The sequence below is a fragment of the Haliaeetus leucocephalus genome, unplaced genomic scaffold, assembly GCF_000737465.1.
Source record: "Haliaeetus leucocephalus isolate CR32 unplaced genomic scaffold, Haliaeetus_leucocephalus-4.0 Scaffold161, whole genome shotgun sequence".
NCBI classification, from domain to species: domain Eukaryota; kingdom Metazoa; phylum Chordata; class Aves; order Accipitriformes; family Accipitridae; genus Haliaeetus; species Haliaeetus leucocephalus.
In genome coordinates, this window is record NW_010972597.1 from 1,939,075 (window position 1) to 1,958,885 (window position 19,811).

Sequence of the window (19,811 nt, forward strand, 5' to 3'; positions counted from 1 at the left end):
GACTTAAATTTTATAGGTTTTCTTAAGACAAAGCTGGTTTTGGTTGACAGTTTCCATCACCAGACGGATCAGTTTTCATGATTAGATGTGTGTGGAAGAATAAAAAGAACAGCTAAAATATTCTTGAGTATAATGGTTTCTAAATTAGAACAAGTATCACACAGATACTGCTATACTTGTCTATGCTTTTAAAGAGAAGCACTCTGTCTGCTGCCCTTATCAGCTCGTAGTTCTAAAAATTTTGCAATTGGCATCTTCAAGTAAGGCTTACAGAGACACTGACACTTATGATTTAAACCTTTGCAACATGATATCCACTTTACACATACAAACGCTTATAATACTGGTTTCCAGGGTCAAACGTAAGAGCAACTACAAGTGACAAACAATTTACCATTCATCCTTAACTATTCTACCCATTCCCCTGTCTTCTAATACATATTCCCAAGGATGCATACATCAGCAAAAAGAAAATTGTTCAGGAGGCCTTCAATGTGCAAACTCAAGTACAGAAACAAAACTAAACTAGGGTTTAGGGTAAACTAAACACTTCAGAATGCCTGGACCCAGCTAAGACTTAATGTCCAAAAAAAAAGTTAAAAAACAGTGCGATCCCAATACAGAAGAAACTAGATTTTTAATTTGTAAGTAAGCAGCAATCAAGGTGATATGAGACACCCACGTCATATTTATAACTCAAAATGTCAGTGTTAACTGCAGAGACACTATGCTACCCATGATGTTTTCATCACGTATTCACTGGGTAATGAGGGCTCAGCAATACCAGTTTGCAATGATCATATTAGTTTCCCAGGTTTGGTACATAAAGGTCTCCCCAAGGATGCATGTCTCATTGATTTCTCTCCATATGCTCATAATCCACAACTGCAAAAATCTAGGACCAGTTCTATTGATTATTATTCCCAGTAGCAATCATAACTTCACTCACACTGTCAATACTAAATATATTCCACTTCTATATTGAGTTTTCTCAAACTATCTAGTGCCTCATTACTATAAAATACAGAATCCAATGAAAGCTAACTATATCTAAATCCATTACAACGAATTCAAAGCCGTACAAGAATATGGAAAGTGACAGCTTTCATTGAATTTACCGTTCCAGGTTTATGGCTCCAAGTGATCAGCATATTAAGCACAGACCTCTAACCCACAACTACTCCTCAGCTGGAAACACCTTAAGAAAATAAGTTACTGGGACTCAAACCCCAGGACTCAGGGGGATTTTACTCTCACTGAAACAGAAAAAAATTAATCTTGTAAAACACTGATGTCTCTAAATTTTGGTAAATACAAGGAAACACTAATGATAAGATGACCTCCTCTCGGTTTTAACTATTGTAGTAGATAATTTTATATTCAAGATTGCAAGCACCACCTGCCATCTATACTCCTACCTGTATCTGAGGTTGGCAGTAGGACTATCCCCAATCTTACAGAAACTGGGTCACGGAACTTACAGACTCCATTTTAACCCTCTTGCCTGATCAACATCCTCACTCGCAAACAGGGAAGTGCACGTACCTGCTCTAAGCCTGGTAATACAGCTACCTAGAACTTTACATGAATACCATTCTAGAGGAATTTTCCTTCCCCTCCCCAACCTTAAAGGCAGGTAAATAACAAAAGGCAGAAGCTATTTGCAAAAGGTTTACAAAGGTGTGGTATACAGAGATATTTTTACTTTTATCAAAGACAGTTTCTTTTTAACATAGGGTAACAAAACTACCATTTGATTCAAACATGGAAATAACATACATAAAACTGTAAGAAAGAGGTAACTGTTTAGGATATATAGATATATTTGGGGCATAATCTTGTAAATTTCATAGAGTTTCCAAATAACTAATTTGTAATAATTTTCATAATACTGTATTTTTTTCCTAGAAGTAGGCTAACTATTAGAGTCTGCCTTGATTTCCATTTTAGCCATGAACAACACTACGTTTCAGTAACATTCTGAAATGCAACACTCCTATTTTTAGAGCACAAAATCCAAAAACTATTTTAGCTAAAATTTATTACTCAATATTTCTAGATCCATTTTCCCAAAATATGCATAAACTAAGGGGGGAGGGGGGGACACACACACGACACCCCACCTCCCTCTACTTCCTGGTGTTAATAATATACTGAAATATCTCATAAAAATGTAAAGAAGAAATTTATTGGACCTTATACTGTTACTGAATATTATCACCAGAAACCTCATTCAATCACCTGCTGTATAACTCCAAGTGTAAACAAGCTGTTTGAACAAATCAAAAGCTGTTAATGTTGTGGAACATACTTGCACTTCTATTACTTCAAAGACTGTGTAGTTATATGCTCCATTAGTATTTTCTGTAAGTATTACTTGAAGGCTTCAAGCCTATTCCTAAGTCTTACTTATTTCTGTGCTGGCTCTTGACTCTGTTATCAAGTCCTTCCATCAAGAATTAGATCACTCTGCATACTTTGTTGCTGCAATTGCTACTTTTCGCTAGAAGTGTAACAAACATGCACATTTATTCTTGCCCTCTGAAACACGGTGCACAACCAACCAGCCTTGAGAAATGTTGAAATATTTTTACAGAAATTTTTCCACTGCCTTATGCAAAGAGTAATCAGTATGTTTTGTAACTTTACCTTTTTTTTTTTTAAATTGTACTGTTTAAATGCATTGTGTCAAAATGAAAGGAGGCATTTAGATTGTATGATTCTGCCTACATTAAACGTCTAGATCACATCAGGATTGAGCTTTTAGAAGAAAAAATAACACCATACTTCAGTCTGTATCATGGAGCAATCTCAGAGTGCATGAAAGAGATGCTTTTTTTTTTTTTTGGATGAAACAACAGCAGAAGAGACACTCTGACTGCTAATGAGTCCACAGGACCCCACTAGAGTCATCCTAAAGAAAAAAGCCCCAAAGACTCATTGTCTAAGCGCTGGGACCCCAGCACCACTTTTGTGCCAGCTTGCGTGACAGCATAGACATAACCAAGTAATGAAGACATGACTTTAGCATATCAGAAAAAAAAAAAGCAAAGAACTGTGCTTTCTCAGGACTTACCCTAAGTTTCAGAGCTTGCTACATAAAGCTTTGGAAGTGGTGCTCTTTAGCAAAAGAAAGAATATATAATTGTCTTCCTATAAATCCAACCAACTGAAATTATATTTGAGTTACCAAGAAAGTTCATTCCAACTTTTACATCAATATTGATGTTATTCAGACTAGTTTCAACAGGCCTATAAAAAGTCATATCTTAGTTTTAATTCTGACTGCTTCCCCAACAATCATGGCAATTCAATTCACTGAACTGACTACTGTTTATATTAGGCAATGAGGATTGCAAAATCAGTTTAAGATAAGAAAAACTCCAAGCTGCTTTCTTTTAAGACCTAAAAGAAAAGCCTGTCTGTTTAAAAAACCAAGCATACACTACACATCAAACAATGCCCCTCCTTCAACAAAATACAAATGATCTCATTACTGTCAATTTTCTAGTAAAGAGAATAGACAATCAGAGTCTGGCTCTATTTAAGTTGCAAGATAAACAAGCCTTGTCTTACAGTATCTGTATTCAGAAACATGTATTCCATTATTTTTCAAGCCAGCCCAATTTTTCAATCATCAGACACACTAATCAACAAAAAAGTGGTCCACCTCATCAAAACCAATGGGGGAAGTAACTTAGACATGAACCAGTCGGGGCGGGGGGAAGGGGAGGATGGACCAAGAAAAACAAACATACAAACAAAGAAACAACCCAAAACCCCACGATGTATTTTTCTCAGGAAAAGGTCAAAAACTCTCCCAGGTTAGAAATAAGAGAAAAATATCCAGCTTCCTGGAGCCAACACTCTAGTCCATGCATCCCTGTCAGTGGTGGCTAGGTCCCAGGGTGACTGATAAGCTTCATCTGAGCTGCTGTCTTTTGGCTCAAGAAGAGGACGACTTCTTTGGAATCAGAAGCTTCATAGAGGAATCTATACTGCACACAATCCAACAAGTCAGCACAGTGCAGTTAGCCAGCTCTAGGCTAACTCGTACAAAGACACAGCATTTTCAGGAGGCCCTTTTCACACTCATCCTCAATTGATTTGCAATTGAACTGAACACAATTAATATCTTGTGGGGGACAGTCACTTCCAGGCAAAAATTAATCATTATCCTTTTAGCACTGAGAGTGAGAGAGGATGGGGCAATGGGAGCTAAGGGATTGATAGTGGAGGAATCTGGAAACACACATAGAATTACCTGTTCTATGTTTATTAATCACCTTATATTTGAAGAGATTCAGTCAGGGCTAGGAGTGGTTTTAGGTCCACCACTAGTAATCTCACAAGCCCAAATAAGGCATCCAAAGCAATGAGTTTCTTTCACCTTACACCGGATGCAGACACCACATGCAAATCTATGAATGTAAGTAAATTTAACTTACAGTAAAGGTTTCTGGCTCTTCCCTTTGTTGTTTTAAACCACAGAAATCTTTTTCCCAATTCCATAATGCTATCTTCTAATGGTTAGAGTACAACAATGAGACAGTAAAGAACTAGATCATTATTATTTTGTCAACATCTGACTGCCTAAACATTGCCTGTAGCAAATTTACTATTAAAAAAGATCCTGAGAGACAGAGAAGAGCACATCTCACAGCAGTATGTCCACCATTTAAAATATACGTCACAACTGACTACATGTTTTTTAAAACAAATGCACTGAGATATGCACACTCACCCACAGCTGATATGCCATTGTACTACTGAACTTCAGAACCAATCATTTTCATAATAAACACAAACCACCTTTCCCTCATTTCAAAAAGAAATAAGGAATGTGTTCTACATAAAAACCAATTATAACAGCTGTTGTATTTAACATCATATTTACAACTTGGACAAGCTGAAATATGATAATAATTTTACTTTGTAAGATGTTCTGTCTACTTTATATGAATTAACTAGTCTTTCACTTTCAGCTAACAGCTGCCACTCACCTTCCATTCCTAAAGGGAGGGAGGGACAGATATACCATGGAAGTCACACATAACAGAATATCCCAGAGGGAATTTAATAGAATAAACCTCTTGAAACACTCCTGAATTATTTAGACATTTGTAATATAGAAATAACTACTTTCTGATTCCAGCCCCAATTGTAACTTCCTCCTATCACTGCCATGATTTCACCATCTGACCCAGCAGTATAATTTAAGAAGAAAGAGCTTAATGGTTTCTCCAGTGAAGTGGAGAGGTGTACAACAGATCAAGAGGATATTCAACCCTACAGAGCTAAACAGTCATCGGTTTATTTGAAGAATTAGTACCTCCCCAACGTTACATAAACTATGAGCAAAACGGATTAAATCAGGAGATAGAATCTTGGTATGCAGGGAAGTAATGGAAATCCTGAGAGAATTACAGCATGAAGAGAAATGTTGTAAAAGCCTTGACACTTGAAGAATAAAAGCATCCCTTGCACAAGTTTTTTGCTACCTTCTGTAAGACAAAATCATGAGTCACAGCTGGCCCAAATCTTCTTAAATTGCTGCTAATAAAGACACCACCATGGTAATTCAGGGAAAAAGCTCACCTCTAACTGTTTCCAAGTACCACTTTTTATTACCTGCTATTTACAGAATGGCAGGCAGCCAATAAAATTCTCAGTAGAACTCCATATCCTCACATAGCTTGTGAGTCATCTTATTTTCTATCTCTGAATAGCACAATGCATTGTCAACTTCTCCCTCGCTTCAACTGGCAATTTATTGTATCAATCTTCTTGAGTGTTTAAAAATTAACATAAAAATCTCTATTCAGATTCCTTTAAATAAAAGGTAAGCACACAGAGCATTGTCTCACAACAATGGAGTTATTCACATACCTATTTTCAACAGCTACGTTTGGAACAAAAGCAGCTTAGATGCAGAATACATTCAAAAGTTATATACAGCCAGGTGGAACATCAGAGATGTATCTTCCCTCTTTCAGCACTACACAAAAAAAAGGACAAAATGTCTTTAACACATTAAACTTAGCAGGGATGTGATAATAAAGAAGGCTGATTTATTAAACATAAGTGGCACCATTGCCACACGATAGCCTTTGATTTACATTGCTTTTAATTCATAACTAGCAATGAAGTGTATCAGTTCCCTTTTGGCCCAGGTCATAAGGGCTACAGATTTTAGATGGCATGGAATGGAAAACACCACTGCACTGCTGTCTAACCTCCCATGAGAAGGCAAAAGAAAACAATGGGTATTACTGCAACTGAAATATAATGTCCCAATGATTAAGAGAGATTCTGAAGAGCAGATAGCTAAAGGCGAAAAAAGTACATCGGAAGTTAAGAAGCTTGTGAGATTGAGGGGCTCGCTGACCTACTACAGGTCTCAAAAAGGACTCAAAGGTAAAGATTCTGCAGAAAGGCTAAACAGTTTCTTAAGCTTCAGGGTATACTGAAGCATTATTTACCCAAGACATACACTTTTGAGGTGAAGAAGAAATACTGTCAGGTTGCGGTATCAATAGAGGACATGCTGGAACAAACTGATCATTAGAGCAACAAGTCAGCGACACCAGATGGTTATGTTCTGACAGGATTTTAATACAGTGGTAAGCTTTAATGACTGCATCTTAGCAGTTCGGACACCTGATACTTGACAGCCAGAGGGCAGAAAACATTGCCAGAAGCACTACAGGTGATTTGGGGAATCACAGGCACAATACCTTTATTTCAGGCTTAGCATTTCATACAAATTATGTCAGAACTAAATATAAGCAGGAATGTAGCTTCCCAGCAGCTAAACAAAAATGGTACTTGGTTGATTAAAGCACCAGAATGTGCTATAATCTCTGAGATTGAATCATTGTATTAACAAGTAATACTTGTGACCTAGCTGCAAGACAAACACATTGTTACTGCAAATATAAGCTGTAGTTCCTACTGTAACAACACCCAAAGACAAAATACATTGTGCCGTAAAAGAAATATTGTTTTCATTTAATTTAATCCTGATATATATGTACCCACACATGTACACAAGCACATACACATATACGTATTACTTTTTATGGCGTGTATGAAGGAAAAAGGATATTACATGGAAACATTGTGTATCTTTTCAGAAAAATGGTAACCAAGTACTTCTTCCTTTAGATTACATTCCACAATAAAAAAACCCCACTGCCAGATAGTATTTTATGTGAATAGGAATTCTATTGAAAGTTATTTTATGAACTTCTAGACTGAAAAAATATTCAGTGAATGAAATCTACCTATATTCAGAGCCTCCTTCCATCACATAATTCCTATCCTAAAGAAAAACACAAACATGAGACCAGCAAAGGTTTCTGCATTCTGCATGCAATCCTACATATAAGCTATACTAATAATCAATTTAAGAGCATACTACATTTACATCAAACAACTTGAGAATATACAGTTTGCTACTGCATATTTGCCAATTCTCCAGCTCTCTTATCAAAGATGATCAGATTCCAATGAATATGCTTCAACAAGACAGTGTGCACCTTACAGTGTGCCAGGGAACACTGGCATGTTGGAGACCTGTAAATACAATAAGTTTCAGATGCAAAAATCTGAAGAAAAATCTAGAACAAAAAAGTTGATACCCACCATACTGCACTTACCTGAAAAGATTTTGAATTGATTTTAATACCAGTACTTCAGCTTAACATCACTATCACTACAACATATGGATGGTGCTTTAAAGGAGCCACGACTCCATCCTTCAACACTTTTTCCAGGTTATGACTAACACTGGATTACAGTCACCAAGAAACTGAAAGCTCAAATTAACAAAGGAGCCAAGGTGAGAAAAATGAATAATCAAGCCATCCACTTCTACCCTGGACACAGCTTCTGAGCAGCCTGTTTATGTAGTATGAAGCAGATACAAAAATGAGAAGGAATAGGATCAGCCTCAGCCATGTGTCTTATCAGAGAATGATAAAACCTGATGTAGCCAGAGCATTAATAATGGAATAAAAGGGAAGCTTTTCTGTAGGGAGGGCGGGGAGAGCATCTCTGAACAAGCTGTGCCCATTCTGGGATTCAATTGGATGTGATAGTGATAGTTTTCAAAGACTCACAGATGCTAGAAACTTGGACTTCCTTACAAACAGCCTGTTACCAATTAAGTGGCAGAAAGCCTATTTTACACTAATAATCTTTTTTCTGTTTTATGTCAGAAGGTTGGCCTGTGATGAAGCTGGTTTACCTTGAACGTATTTTACAATTACATTACTACATGACATATACAGCAAAGACTAATACATAACTGTGCATGCTTAAAAATATATTTCTGGAAAAATAAAGTTAACCATTGACCAATGTTAAATAGGTAAAGCAACAAAGTGAAAATTAATGTGCTTTATGTATAAACTCAAAGTCTCTTAAAGACTTTGTCCAGAACCTTGCTTCTGGTAGATACCTGAAAAATTACAATATTGTGGTCTGCCAGTGAGGAATACGTTAACAGGACCATTCTCTGTATTAAAACATACTGTCCCATACTGTGCACCAGTGCTCTACATACAGGTAAACATAGCCTCTTTCGGTACAAGTTAGATTAACCATACATAACTCTTGGCTAGGACATTTTTGCCGTTAATTAAAAGCAACATGAACTAATACTATAATATAGTCCAGAAGAATCTATGAAAAGTAAAAGAAGATGCCATCCTAGTGTGTGGTATGTTTTCAAGTGAAAACTTCATTCCAGAAGTTGCATTTCAGAAAAAAAGCAAGATCTTTTCATTCTGCTAGATAGTGGTATACTGCTACCTGCAAAGGGAACTGTAAATATTACAGTGAAGCTACATTAATTGTGCTGAGCTTGTATAAATAGGCTTGTAAATCAACAATGCTTTGAATATTGAGTATTTTTCCTGCCTAACCACTACAACTAACTTTACAGAAGCCATTCTGATATACTCACTATATACCTTTCACTGTAGACAATGGCTTTATTTTCCTCACCTGTTAGTCATTTTCTGTTATTCAGCCAGATTCAGGCACAATTCAGCACTGGGAGAAAACTGTGCCTACAGTATTATACGCCTGCAAACAGCCAAGCTGAAGCAGGAAGACAGCAGAGGCAAGTGCAATGATGACAAACTGTTTCTGTAACTGAAGGCATGGACATAAAAAATTCAGGCCCTTACCTTACATAATCCACCTCAGACAGAGATTGCTTGTTAGGCATTGAAATACTTACTATATTGAAATATCCTGGTGTAATGAACTTAGTAACCTGCGAAAGTGAGAACAGTCACCTCTTGTGCTTTAGGTTTGTTTCCACTTGGTTTGGTTCTATTCTACAAATTAATAACAAACTTCTGAAAAAACCTGATTTTCCTGCCAAATTCACACCATTTTTCTTGCTTTTTCTTCTGGCTTGATGTACTATACCCTGACTGTGTTTCTACAAAGCTCACTGTTATTATAGGTGGTTATTACCCAAAACTAAACCAACCATTTTCCTCTGAGAATCAATATAAAGTTTCAGGCTGGCTTTGGAATACTTCCTTTTATCTTATTATTGGTTTTTGTCTCCAGGTGAGCTTATTGCAGCTTTTTTTACTCAAAAGAAACTTGGTGGCATATTGAAACCAACATCAAATTGCAAAGTAACAGGTAACAACTTCAGGAACTGAGAGAAACAATCTTTAGGTCAACTGCATGAACCCCCAAAATGATACAGAGCCTAAGTGAATACTGCAGAACATTTTAACACAAAGATCGCAAACTGCATGTACAAGCATGGATAGAGGAACAAGTAAAAACTACACAAATCATTTTTCCATAGGAGTTCTGACAGGATAACTGTGCCATCTATCTGCACTTCTGTACAGGGAAGAGAAGTTACAGGTCCTACTCTAACTGGTGAGCTACTATTTCATGTGCAGATTTATCACTTTTGCCATTTCTATGTTACTAACACATCCATATTTCTAAACAAGAATACTTGTGAATTTCTGAGTTTTGTGAGAATATATCATACATAAGTACTATCCAGAGAAGTCTTACCTACTACCAAGGATTGGCTCCCCAGAGGCTCCCAAAGCAGAATAGTCCATGCCATAGAAATTCAGGCCTAGAAGTATTTTATTCCTCCATTTTGAATCAGGATCCAGTACTTGAACACAGGCTCGTACCCAGGGAAGAGGGGAATTCGGACCAGGTCTGTCAAGTTAGCAAAAATCAAACAGGTGGTCAGAAAAAGTATACATTCGTTCTTAGTCTTCTCTTTTTGACTAGTGCAATTGTAAAGAGCAAACCATGGCACACAAAAATCAGTGAAGGTTAACCTACAATCCTATGAAGGTTAAATGCACATTCTTCGGTGGCTTGAAGTACTGATGCACAAAATGCATTTGTCCCACTCTTGACTTTGTGATTAATTTCTAAGGTGAAGGAACACAAAACTTCTTACGGTGGGTAAGAAAAGGTTTCTACCTAGCACATTTTCTCTGTCACTGGGCCTGGCACATTGCCCACACAATAATTCAAAACTCTGTATGACTTCAGTAGTTTTCTAATACCACCCTCAATTTTTTTTACTGTAAAATGGCACAACATACTGGGACAAAATCCACCATTTACTTACAGAAAGAACTACAAAATCAGTGACTGGTAAGCAAGACAGGTTTCAATGATTGTTTAACACTTATTTATGGATAAAATCCCAAATAGGCAATTACCTAACAAAAAGCTACATTAAGAAAAAGAGTAGAGCCTTAACACACAGAGTAATTGAATTATCATACATATAGCATCAGGATATCATGCTCATTCCATTGCTTTCTCATCAGAGAGGAGAGCAGGCTTAATTGCAAACTCTAACGTGATAAAAGGCACTCACTAACATGATAAAAGGAAATGCATATTCTAGTCTTACAAATATCAACATCATCTACTCCCTACTAATTATCTGCCTCAAAGCCTTTGGGATATCTGTGCTATTAAAACTCAATGTGCTAATAGAGTATAGGAATGTTGCTGGAAATTATGTGCATATTTAAAGGCAAAAAAATTGTGAGAAAACATATGTATTATCCTGTATTTCATATACTCAGACCAACCAAAGCAAATTCAAGCAAAAAATATTTGAATTCTTTTTATCAAATCCTTTCTCAGACTAAAAAGCATTACACCTCAGAAACTACATTTATTTCAAATACAACGGGTGTGAACCGAAGAATGCTTCCCTCCTCCTTTCAAGTAAAAAAGATTAGCAGCTCTAAGTCAGGTCTAAGTAACTTAAAGCACCAGTGGAAGCATAAAGATGTGACTGTACCATCACAGAACCTGTGATTTTAACATGCCATAAAGCATAGTGCAGCTTCGCCACACAGGAAAGATGCAGCCTACAGCACAGCATTTCAAAATGCATTCAGGGTTCCAAATGGTTTTTATAGCCTGTACAAAAGCCCTTAGCACTTCATCCTCATAGATATCAGATTTGCCTAGAGGAAAGCTAAACTGGCTATGTCTACACTGCATATTCCAGCAGGAGAGTAAAAAAAACCTGTTCTAACTTCAGTACACTTTACTGCCTATGTTTGTTCTCCCCTAGGTCGCTAGGCTTGAAGATATAGACACAGGTTTAGTGAGAGATAGGAAGGAGGTATATAAATTCTTTTCAGAGGAGACAAAAATTCCTTTCTGTTAAACCTGTCTAGACATTATCAAAATGCTAATATACTACAGGTGACAAAGGTTTTAGTGATGTAATAAACACAAAAATGATGCCATTTCTAAATCTGCCGGTTTACCACAAATACTAACTCTGGACAGCCAGCTTGAAGCAAGATATACAGAATCTCCTAGGAATTCCAAAAGCATATCCTTACCTTCAATTTGGAGGCAAAATGAACCAAGCTTTTGGAAAATACTAACATAAACAGTCTCTGTAGAGTTTAAGGACCTTTCAACTACATTGCTGTTCCACTTTCACACAGTTAAAAACATTAAGTTCCTGAAAATGAATATTCATGTACAAGAAAAATGGAAAAAAATATTCAAGCATGTCCACATTAGCAGTGCTGCCACAGGATGAAGCAAATGAGTTGTCAATTGTGCTTTAAAGCTAATTTTTTTTCAACAATGACATATACTAGGTTATCTGTGTACCTATCCTGAAGAACTGTGCTAAATAACTAAAAACAAAAGAACCTGGCCTGGAAAAGAATAAGTGACATGGAACTAGTAAAAGGATAATTCTTTCTCTTCACAATATCTGGGTGCCAAATATATATTTCTGTTAAACAATGTCCTGAGTTACTGGCTTGTTCAAAAATCACCTATCCTAATTACTAATCCAAAACTTTAGTATCTGATACAGTTAAAACACACTATGCATGTAACTAAAAAAAATGAACACATATTGTGGATTTAATAGTGACTTAACTGGGAATCAGTTCCTTCAGCAATCTTCTTCGAATGTTAGATGGAGTCTTACCGTTGTGGTGTTGAATAGTCATATGTCATGAGACTGAAGCTGTCTATTGCTGAGGCCAACCGATCAAATTCTTTCTTTGTGAACATTCCTGGCTGGTTAGTCCTTTTAAAACAAAGCAAAACAAAAACAAGAGGAAGAGATAAATTGCTACAATAACCTGCCTTATTCTTTCCTTCGGGTTTCATACCATTTGATCAGGTAAGAAAAATCTTTCATTCTGAGGTGGCAAAAAGAGACATTTCAGTGCCATTCTTATAATAAATGTCTAAGAAAAAAACCCTGTTCAATGCTACTTATGATGCCACTGGGAAGAATCAGACTTCACAGCATACTTACCAAATAAGCATTTCCAGCATGGTTACAATAGTGATTACAATGGCTGTGGACTAATCAAATTGCCTTAGGTAGCAATCAACTGAACTCCAAAGGCTTTTACAAAACCTTTAATTACTTGGCCTGTCAAACTGGTTTTGATACTTATAAAACTAAGTTATCTCAGCCATACTTAAATAAATGGATGGGTGCAGCTGTTGATAAAAAAAAAACCCATAAACCAAAGGTATTTTTTTTATTAATCTCAAAAAAAAAGATAATTTCAGCTTGTACTTAAGAAATTTTCTCTCACTGGTGAAAAACACTTTAGTTTCTTTTCATTCCCTTCCAAAGAAGTCCTAAAAAGCAGAAGGCAAATACAACTGCCTGCTTTTAGCAAAAGACTATACAAACCTGTTTTCTTTCGACAAACACACACCCATTTCTTTCTTCTTTGGTAGAGGGGAAAATGGATTCTATGACCTTCTCTAGATAAAAGTCTAGTTATGCCTTCTGCATATCGTTGTATGAAATATGGAACACAATTCTTACCTCTCCCTTTTTTTTGCTTATTAACTGGGTTAATATCTGCCTTAGCTTTTTGGGTGAGGTGGTATATTTTTGATAGTTTTGGACTCATAGAGACTACTGACTTCCTTCAACCATTCAACTCAGAAACAATGCACACAAGTTGCCTGAAAACATTGAATCTATTTAGAAGAGAATTCATAACTTCAAACTAGCAGCACACATAGCAGAGCAGGGAATATAAGGCAGCCTTAAACACATTGCAAAGATGGGACTGAACTAAAAAGGAGAAGCTGCTGCCAGGAGAACCATGTCCTCAGCCACCGGGCTCTGAAGCATGTTAAGATGAGACAGGCAGGTAGAGAAGTAGCATATTGTTCTAAACAGCCTGGAAGACCAGGGTGCATAGGGGAACATTATAAAATAAAAAGAAAAAGAAAAAAAAGGTGGTTTAACAGCTACAAACTCTGTGGTGTGACTCTGCCACTCGAGAGGCATGTACAAGGATTGTACATGATTCCTCCAGAGAGTAGAGGAGAGAGACTGAAGAATCCAGACCTTCCCTATAATATCAGAAACCGCTACTTGATCTAGAAATTAGTAGACAGCCCCTGTCGAAACAAGGTACACATTAAAACCACTCACGTTCATCTTAAATGTAAAAAACAAAAAGATGCTCAGTGACAGATGCAAGTAATAAACTGAAAAATCACTTATTTTGACCCTTATCACTTTTGGATCAGTCTACAACTTCTCCATCCAACAATATGTGCCGAGTGGATCATCAGAGCATAACAGTGTTCATTTATCAGTTTACAAGGACACTGTCTGTTCCACCACATTAGGAAAGAGGTTAACGGAATACAGGTTACTAAGTGGGGCAGATTAAATCATTTAACATGCCTGTAATATTATAAGAGAGCAAAGCACGAATGATATTTGCAAGTCAGGTCAATGAACCTGACCAAACATACACTGGATTATGTGGCTGTAATCTGTATGAAGCATAGCAGTGTTCTGGAATTTTCAAGTTTTCAGAATCAGTGATACAGTTTTCATATTAAGGAGAAATCCCATTCCTTTCCTTCCAGGGTTTTAACAAATTAAAACAAATCTTCACTTCTGGAACCTATTGGTGGACCTCAGTTTTTTGGATAGTTGTCTGCTTGTTATTTATTGGAATTGCAAACTACAGTTGTTCTACAAGAATAAAGAAAATGAAAGACATCTTTGAAACAATGTCACGGCAACCTGGATGTCTGTAGGCAAAGCAATTCCCCAACGCAAACTCCAGCAAAACACATTTTCAGTAAATTGATTGTGATTACTCATGAAGGGAAAAGCATAAAAAGTAATTATAATGTGTATTAGATATTAGGGCAAGTTGGATTGCTTTATAGATTATGCTGGGTAGTACTTTAATGAAATTTGAATATGTAACTTGCCCTCTACATCCATTTTTCATATAAACTGTCAAGGAATATTAAAAAAAAAAAAAAAAGGTTAAAATGGATATTGTCATCATTTTCTCCAAAGCAAGCTTGTAACTGAACTACTTCCACTACAGAGGAATGCCATCTGAGAAGCAAGGAGCAAGGTCATAAATTTTGAACTTGGAACAAACCCAGCAGCAATAAATACACTTTGTCCGTCACCACTACTCTTCACGGGAAGTAAGCAACACTCACCAGCTCAATCGGCACCACCAGTCAATTCTGCTCTAGTCATGCACTTCAGAAAACTGTCCACTGGAGCAAAACCAAGACTATTTGACTCATGCCTTCAGAATTGTTCTGAGTCAAGAAAACTGGCCCTCAAGGATAAAAACTAAATCTTTTTCAACAGCTATTATGCTTCTCATTTGAGGTTTTCCAATCATTCTGATATTTAATCGTAAACTTAACTCAAAGGCAGGTATGTTCCACTAACTACATCATTGAGAAAACCAGCACAGAGAAAGTCAAGAGACTTGGCACAAAATATGCAAAGTTCATGAGAATAGAAGTTTCCAAGTCTAAGCCAAAAGCCTGTCATTCTTCTAAGCCTTGAATACTGTTTCCAAAATATTCAGTGAAGTGGCAGAAACTTCATCATCATTTATCAGCACTGTACAATATACATACTAAAGACAGCTTGTTATTAAACTGTCAGATGACTAAAACCTTGATGATTTTATCTGCTCACTATCAACATTACAAATGTGAAGGAGCAGAAGTCAGGTGTATGAACATGAATAATAGGAAAAGCAAATTATTTAATATATCTGAAAAGTCTCTTTGCATGGAATTAACCCCAACTTCTGAACTGCTTCATTTGCTTTGAGTTCACCAAATGACACAGTTCAAAAATTACATCTCATTTGGAGTCTAACAAATATACTTGTTAAGAGGGAAGTTGAACACTGAATACAAGTGTTAAAGAAGAGCAGTTTGGTCCAGGTGTCCGGTGTTAGTCACTCTCCAGTTCGAACCCTAGATTTCCCAAAGCAGAGTCTCAGGTACTGAATCTCATAAAAATAAGTAATTTAATAGAGTGGTATAGCAGCAGGATCAGCTCAAGCTGGGTGCTTCCAGGGAGAGGACCCTGAACAAAGAAATCCCTGAGCAATTATACCCTTACAGACTATGCATCCATCCTTCACGTGATCTCCATGTGCCTCTCGCCCCCTTTGGTCCAATAGCAATTCTGGCCTGAGATCTTCTGACTCCTTATTGGATTCCTTCACTGCCTCCAGGCAAGCTGTTATCTTGTCTAGTTGCAGCTGCTGTTTACAGTTGTGCCCTCCTCATCTTCTGTTTTGTGCTGGCTCCGAAGGCCTTGTCTTGCTTGAATAGATACAAATTTGGTACAAGTTCAGCAAATCTGTGCGAAAGTTTGCAGCTTGCAGCCCAAGGCTTCAGCAAATCTAGCTACTCATGCTAAGTAAGTGAATAGCATACTAAATCACACAACATTACAAGTCTAAGCCATTCATTCTATTTAAAACTTATTTAAGCTGATCAACTAATATTTCTTAACACAAGAGAAATCTGCTGTTTAAAGAAACCTGCTCCTATTGGCCTAAAAATATACTGAAATTATGCAACATGCACTATAAATACGAAACAATTTGGATTCAAGAAGTAAATTTAAGCAGAAAAGGGTACTCTTTTTATGTTAGCTTATACTAAATCCTTTTTATTGCTGTTCTAAGAGCCAGACACTTCATATGATATTTGCATTTGTATTTTTCTAACTCAATACCTTAAGCAAATGTCATTCAGTTTCCTTAACATTCCGCTTAAATGCACTAGTGTTCTTACATGATTCTTATATCACTGTTCAACATAGTTAACTCTGAAACTTACTATGTACTAGCAAAATCCCCAAATAATCAGGTTTAGAAACAGCCATCTAATCTTCACAAAATTTGCATCTATATGGACTGTAAAAGTTACTCCATGAGGAGAAATTCACCACAGAGATGAAATTTATGGCACTTTAACTGCAGTAAAAACACAGCTCTGATACTACATGTACAACAAATCATTCGTTTCAGCTGAGGCCTGGATATAATGTCCATCATGGTGTGTATAGGACATTATCCCAGGTGCTTGTGCTGGTTGACCGTAGGCTCAATATGAGTCAGCAGGGCGCCCTGGCAGCCAAGAGGGCAAACCGCATCCTGGGGTGAATCAAACACAGTATAACCAGCTGGTCAAAAGAGGTGATCATACCGCTGTATTCAGCGCTGGAGCAGCCTCACCTTGAATACCGTGTGCAGTTCTGGGCCCCACAATTTAAGAAGGATGCGAAGGTCCTTGAATGTGTCCAGAGGAGGGCAACAAAGCTGGTGAAAGGGCTGGAAGGCATGTCCTATGAGAAGCGGCTCAGGATTTGTTGTTTGTCTAGTTTGGAGAAAAGGAGGCTGAGGGGTGACCTCATTGCTCTCTGCAGCTTCCTGAGGAGGGGAAGTGGAGAGGGAGGTGCTGAGCTCTTCTCCGTAGTATGCAGTGATAGGAATGGTTCAAAGCTGTGGCAGGGGAGGTTTACACTGGGCATTAGGAAGCATTTCTTTACTGAGAGGGTGGTCGAATGCGGGAACAGGCTTCCTGGAGATGTGGTTGATCCCCCAAGCCTGTCCAAATGCCTCCTAAACACTGACAATACCCTTAACAACATGCTTTAACTTTTGGTCAACCCTGAAGTGACCAGCAGTTGGACTAGATGATCGTTTTAAGTCCCTTCCAATGGAAAATTTTCCATCTTTCCTGTCCCTTTGTAGGGAACCACTGAGTTACTGAGAGAAAAAGCACTCTACTTTTTGAGCATAATGTTTAAGATACAGGAATATTTCTAATAAGTGACACAATCTTTTTCTTGTACAGAGAACAATAGCTGTCCCTGAGACACATCAACACTTTTGCTTTAGACTAGTCCATTTCCTTGAGAGGTGATAAAGCTTCCACCACATGCTTTTAACAGATGCATTTTCTTGGGTAAAATACTGACTTTGCTGCTGAAACCTTGTTTACAAGGCCCAGTATTAATTTCTTCCCATTCTTAGCTATGTCACTTTTGACCTAAGAAGCTCCTTACTTTGTTGAGAGATTTGCTGTTTCCATTTGTAGGCTCCTGAACCAAATTTCTGCTAGACAACACAGCAAGACAGGAACAACTATTCTCCTGAGAGCATAGGTCTTATTTGCACATATTTGCAACAATTTCTCAGTATTTTTTGATGGCACGCTGATATATATATATATATATATATACAGAAACTATTATAGGGACGTCACAGTCTTAGAAGAATCACCCATTTTCCTTGGTATTTCTGTATACACAGCTTAGAATTTCACAGTCCCTTTTTACCATTCTATCCTTTCATGTCTAAAATAACCACAGGGGAGTTTGTTTCATAGCCTAGAATGTCTATTACCTGAATCTTCCAAATAGCATATGGTCATGTGTATCAAAATTCCCATTAGTGCTTTACTGGTAAGTATTTCTATAAGGTTTTGACTTTGTAGTCTTTCATATTGAAAGACTGGAAAAAATACTTCAACCATGCAAGTCACTTTCATTTAGTTTCAAATGAATCTACATTCTCAATTACTACTTGTCTCACTATGATTACTCTCAAAATGAAATGCGAAAAAGAAAAAGGACTTGTAACTGACTGCTATTCCCTGCAAGTTTGAACTGCATTCTTGTTTGGTTACCTCACCTTCTCCCTCACTTATAAAAGAGAAGTTTTCAGTATCCTGACGTCTTTGAATAGTCCTTCATAATGGAAAACTGACTAGTTTTCTGTTTCCTGTATATATTTCAGAAGTCATCTTCTCAGTAATAACTTAATTTTCTTGTTGTGTATAATTCTCTTTTCTCTGTAAAGCAACTGTTTGCAAATCTTCCCATCTTTCTTCACCATCAAATATTATTGGTTTCCATAGCTCCTTGCAGTTAGCTGCACTAAAGTATAATGCTATTGCATTTTATGCACACAGACCACTGTATTCAGCTAATGCACAATCACTGACTAAAAATTCACCATTTCTTCCTGCATCCAGTCTGTTCTACAGCAAATAGGGGAAAGAGCTAAAATCTCTACCCTGTTCACTACACAATTATTGGCATTGTGAAGGAGTGAAATGCATAAAGTTAAATCTGAAACCATTTTCTTTTCAGGAAAAATCCTCTTGGCAGTTTTGTAACTACTCTATTTCTCTTCTGGTTCTCCAGAACTTTGTAAGGATGACAGCTCACTGAAGTAATTCTCCACTATCAATATTTAGAAAACAGTTCTATGTGGATCCTGGTTTCCATGAATGTTTTGCAACTAGATTCTCTGTTGTCTTATAGATGTTCCATTTACAATGCCCTTTCACTGCTGGGTCTTGGGGAAAAAAGGTGGGTCACCTTCATCTGTCCAGCTGCCTATTTTCATGAAGTCACAGGGACCTGACTAATAAAACTCTGTGTCTATGTCAATTTTGTCTGAAACTGGTCAAATGCTAAAAAGCTTTTGCGGAAAGATGAAGAATGGAAGAGATAAAGCTTACAGACACCTTGTTACCTCAGAAATCATGCTAAAAATAGAATTAAGGTCTGTCTGCAGTAGTATTGGATGAAGCAGGCAAGTCAACAACAGGACCTTGACACAATACCACTGTTCAAAGCTATGAACAGTAATTACAGATCTAATCCTTGCTGTCAAAAAAGAATGTGACCATACTGAATGATTAACCAAAAAAGAGAGATTCTCAGACAGATGAAAACAGATGTAATACATAGTAGGGGCTGAATTCCATGCAGTTGATTGGAGATTTTAAAAAGCACAGCATGATCTCCACCTCTGACCTCTCTCCTTCAGTGAGTACCTCCTTGCAGACAACTTATCAAGGCTTTTACAGAGATGCATGTTACTCGTTAAGCATTTCTGAAAATGCACATGCTTATATTCAAATATGTTCACAGGCATTTGTAATATAGCATT

At 37.1% G+C, this 19,811-nt stretch overlaps 1 protein-coding gene across 4 annotated transcripts in view; it reads right to left on the minus strand.

Moving 5' to 3' along the window:
• CHID1 (chitinase domain containing 1) overlaps positions 1–19,811 on the minus strand; it is a 135,135-nt gene that overhangs the window by 74,849 nt on the left and 40,475 nt on the right. For 3 of the 4 annotated variants that reach the window (XR_774046.1, XM_010562568.1, XM_010562569.1), the window contains exons 8-9: positions 12,497–12,598; positions 10,063–10,218 (exon numbers count right to left, since the gene is read on the minus strand). Coding sequence is in view for 2 of the 4 variants with exons in the window: in XM_010562568.1 (XP_010560870.1) it covers positions 10,063–10,218; positions 12,497–12,598 (258 nt within the window). In the remaining 2 variants the exon portion in view is untranslated. Of the gene's footprint in view, positions 1–5,889; positions 5,999–10,062; positions 10,219–12,496; positions 12,599–19,811 lie in introns of all 4 variants that reach the window. The other variant, XR_774047.1, reaches the window with a different exon arrangement.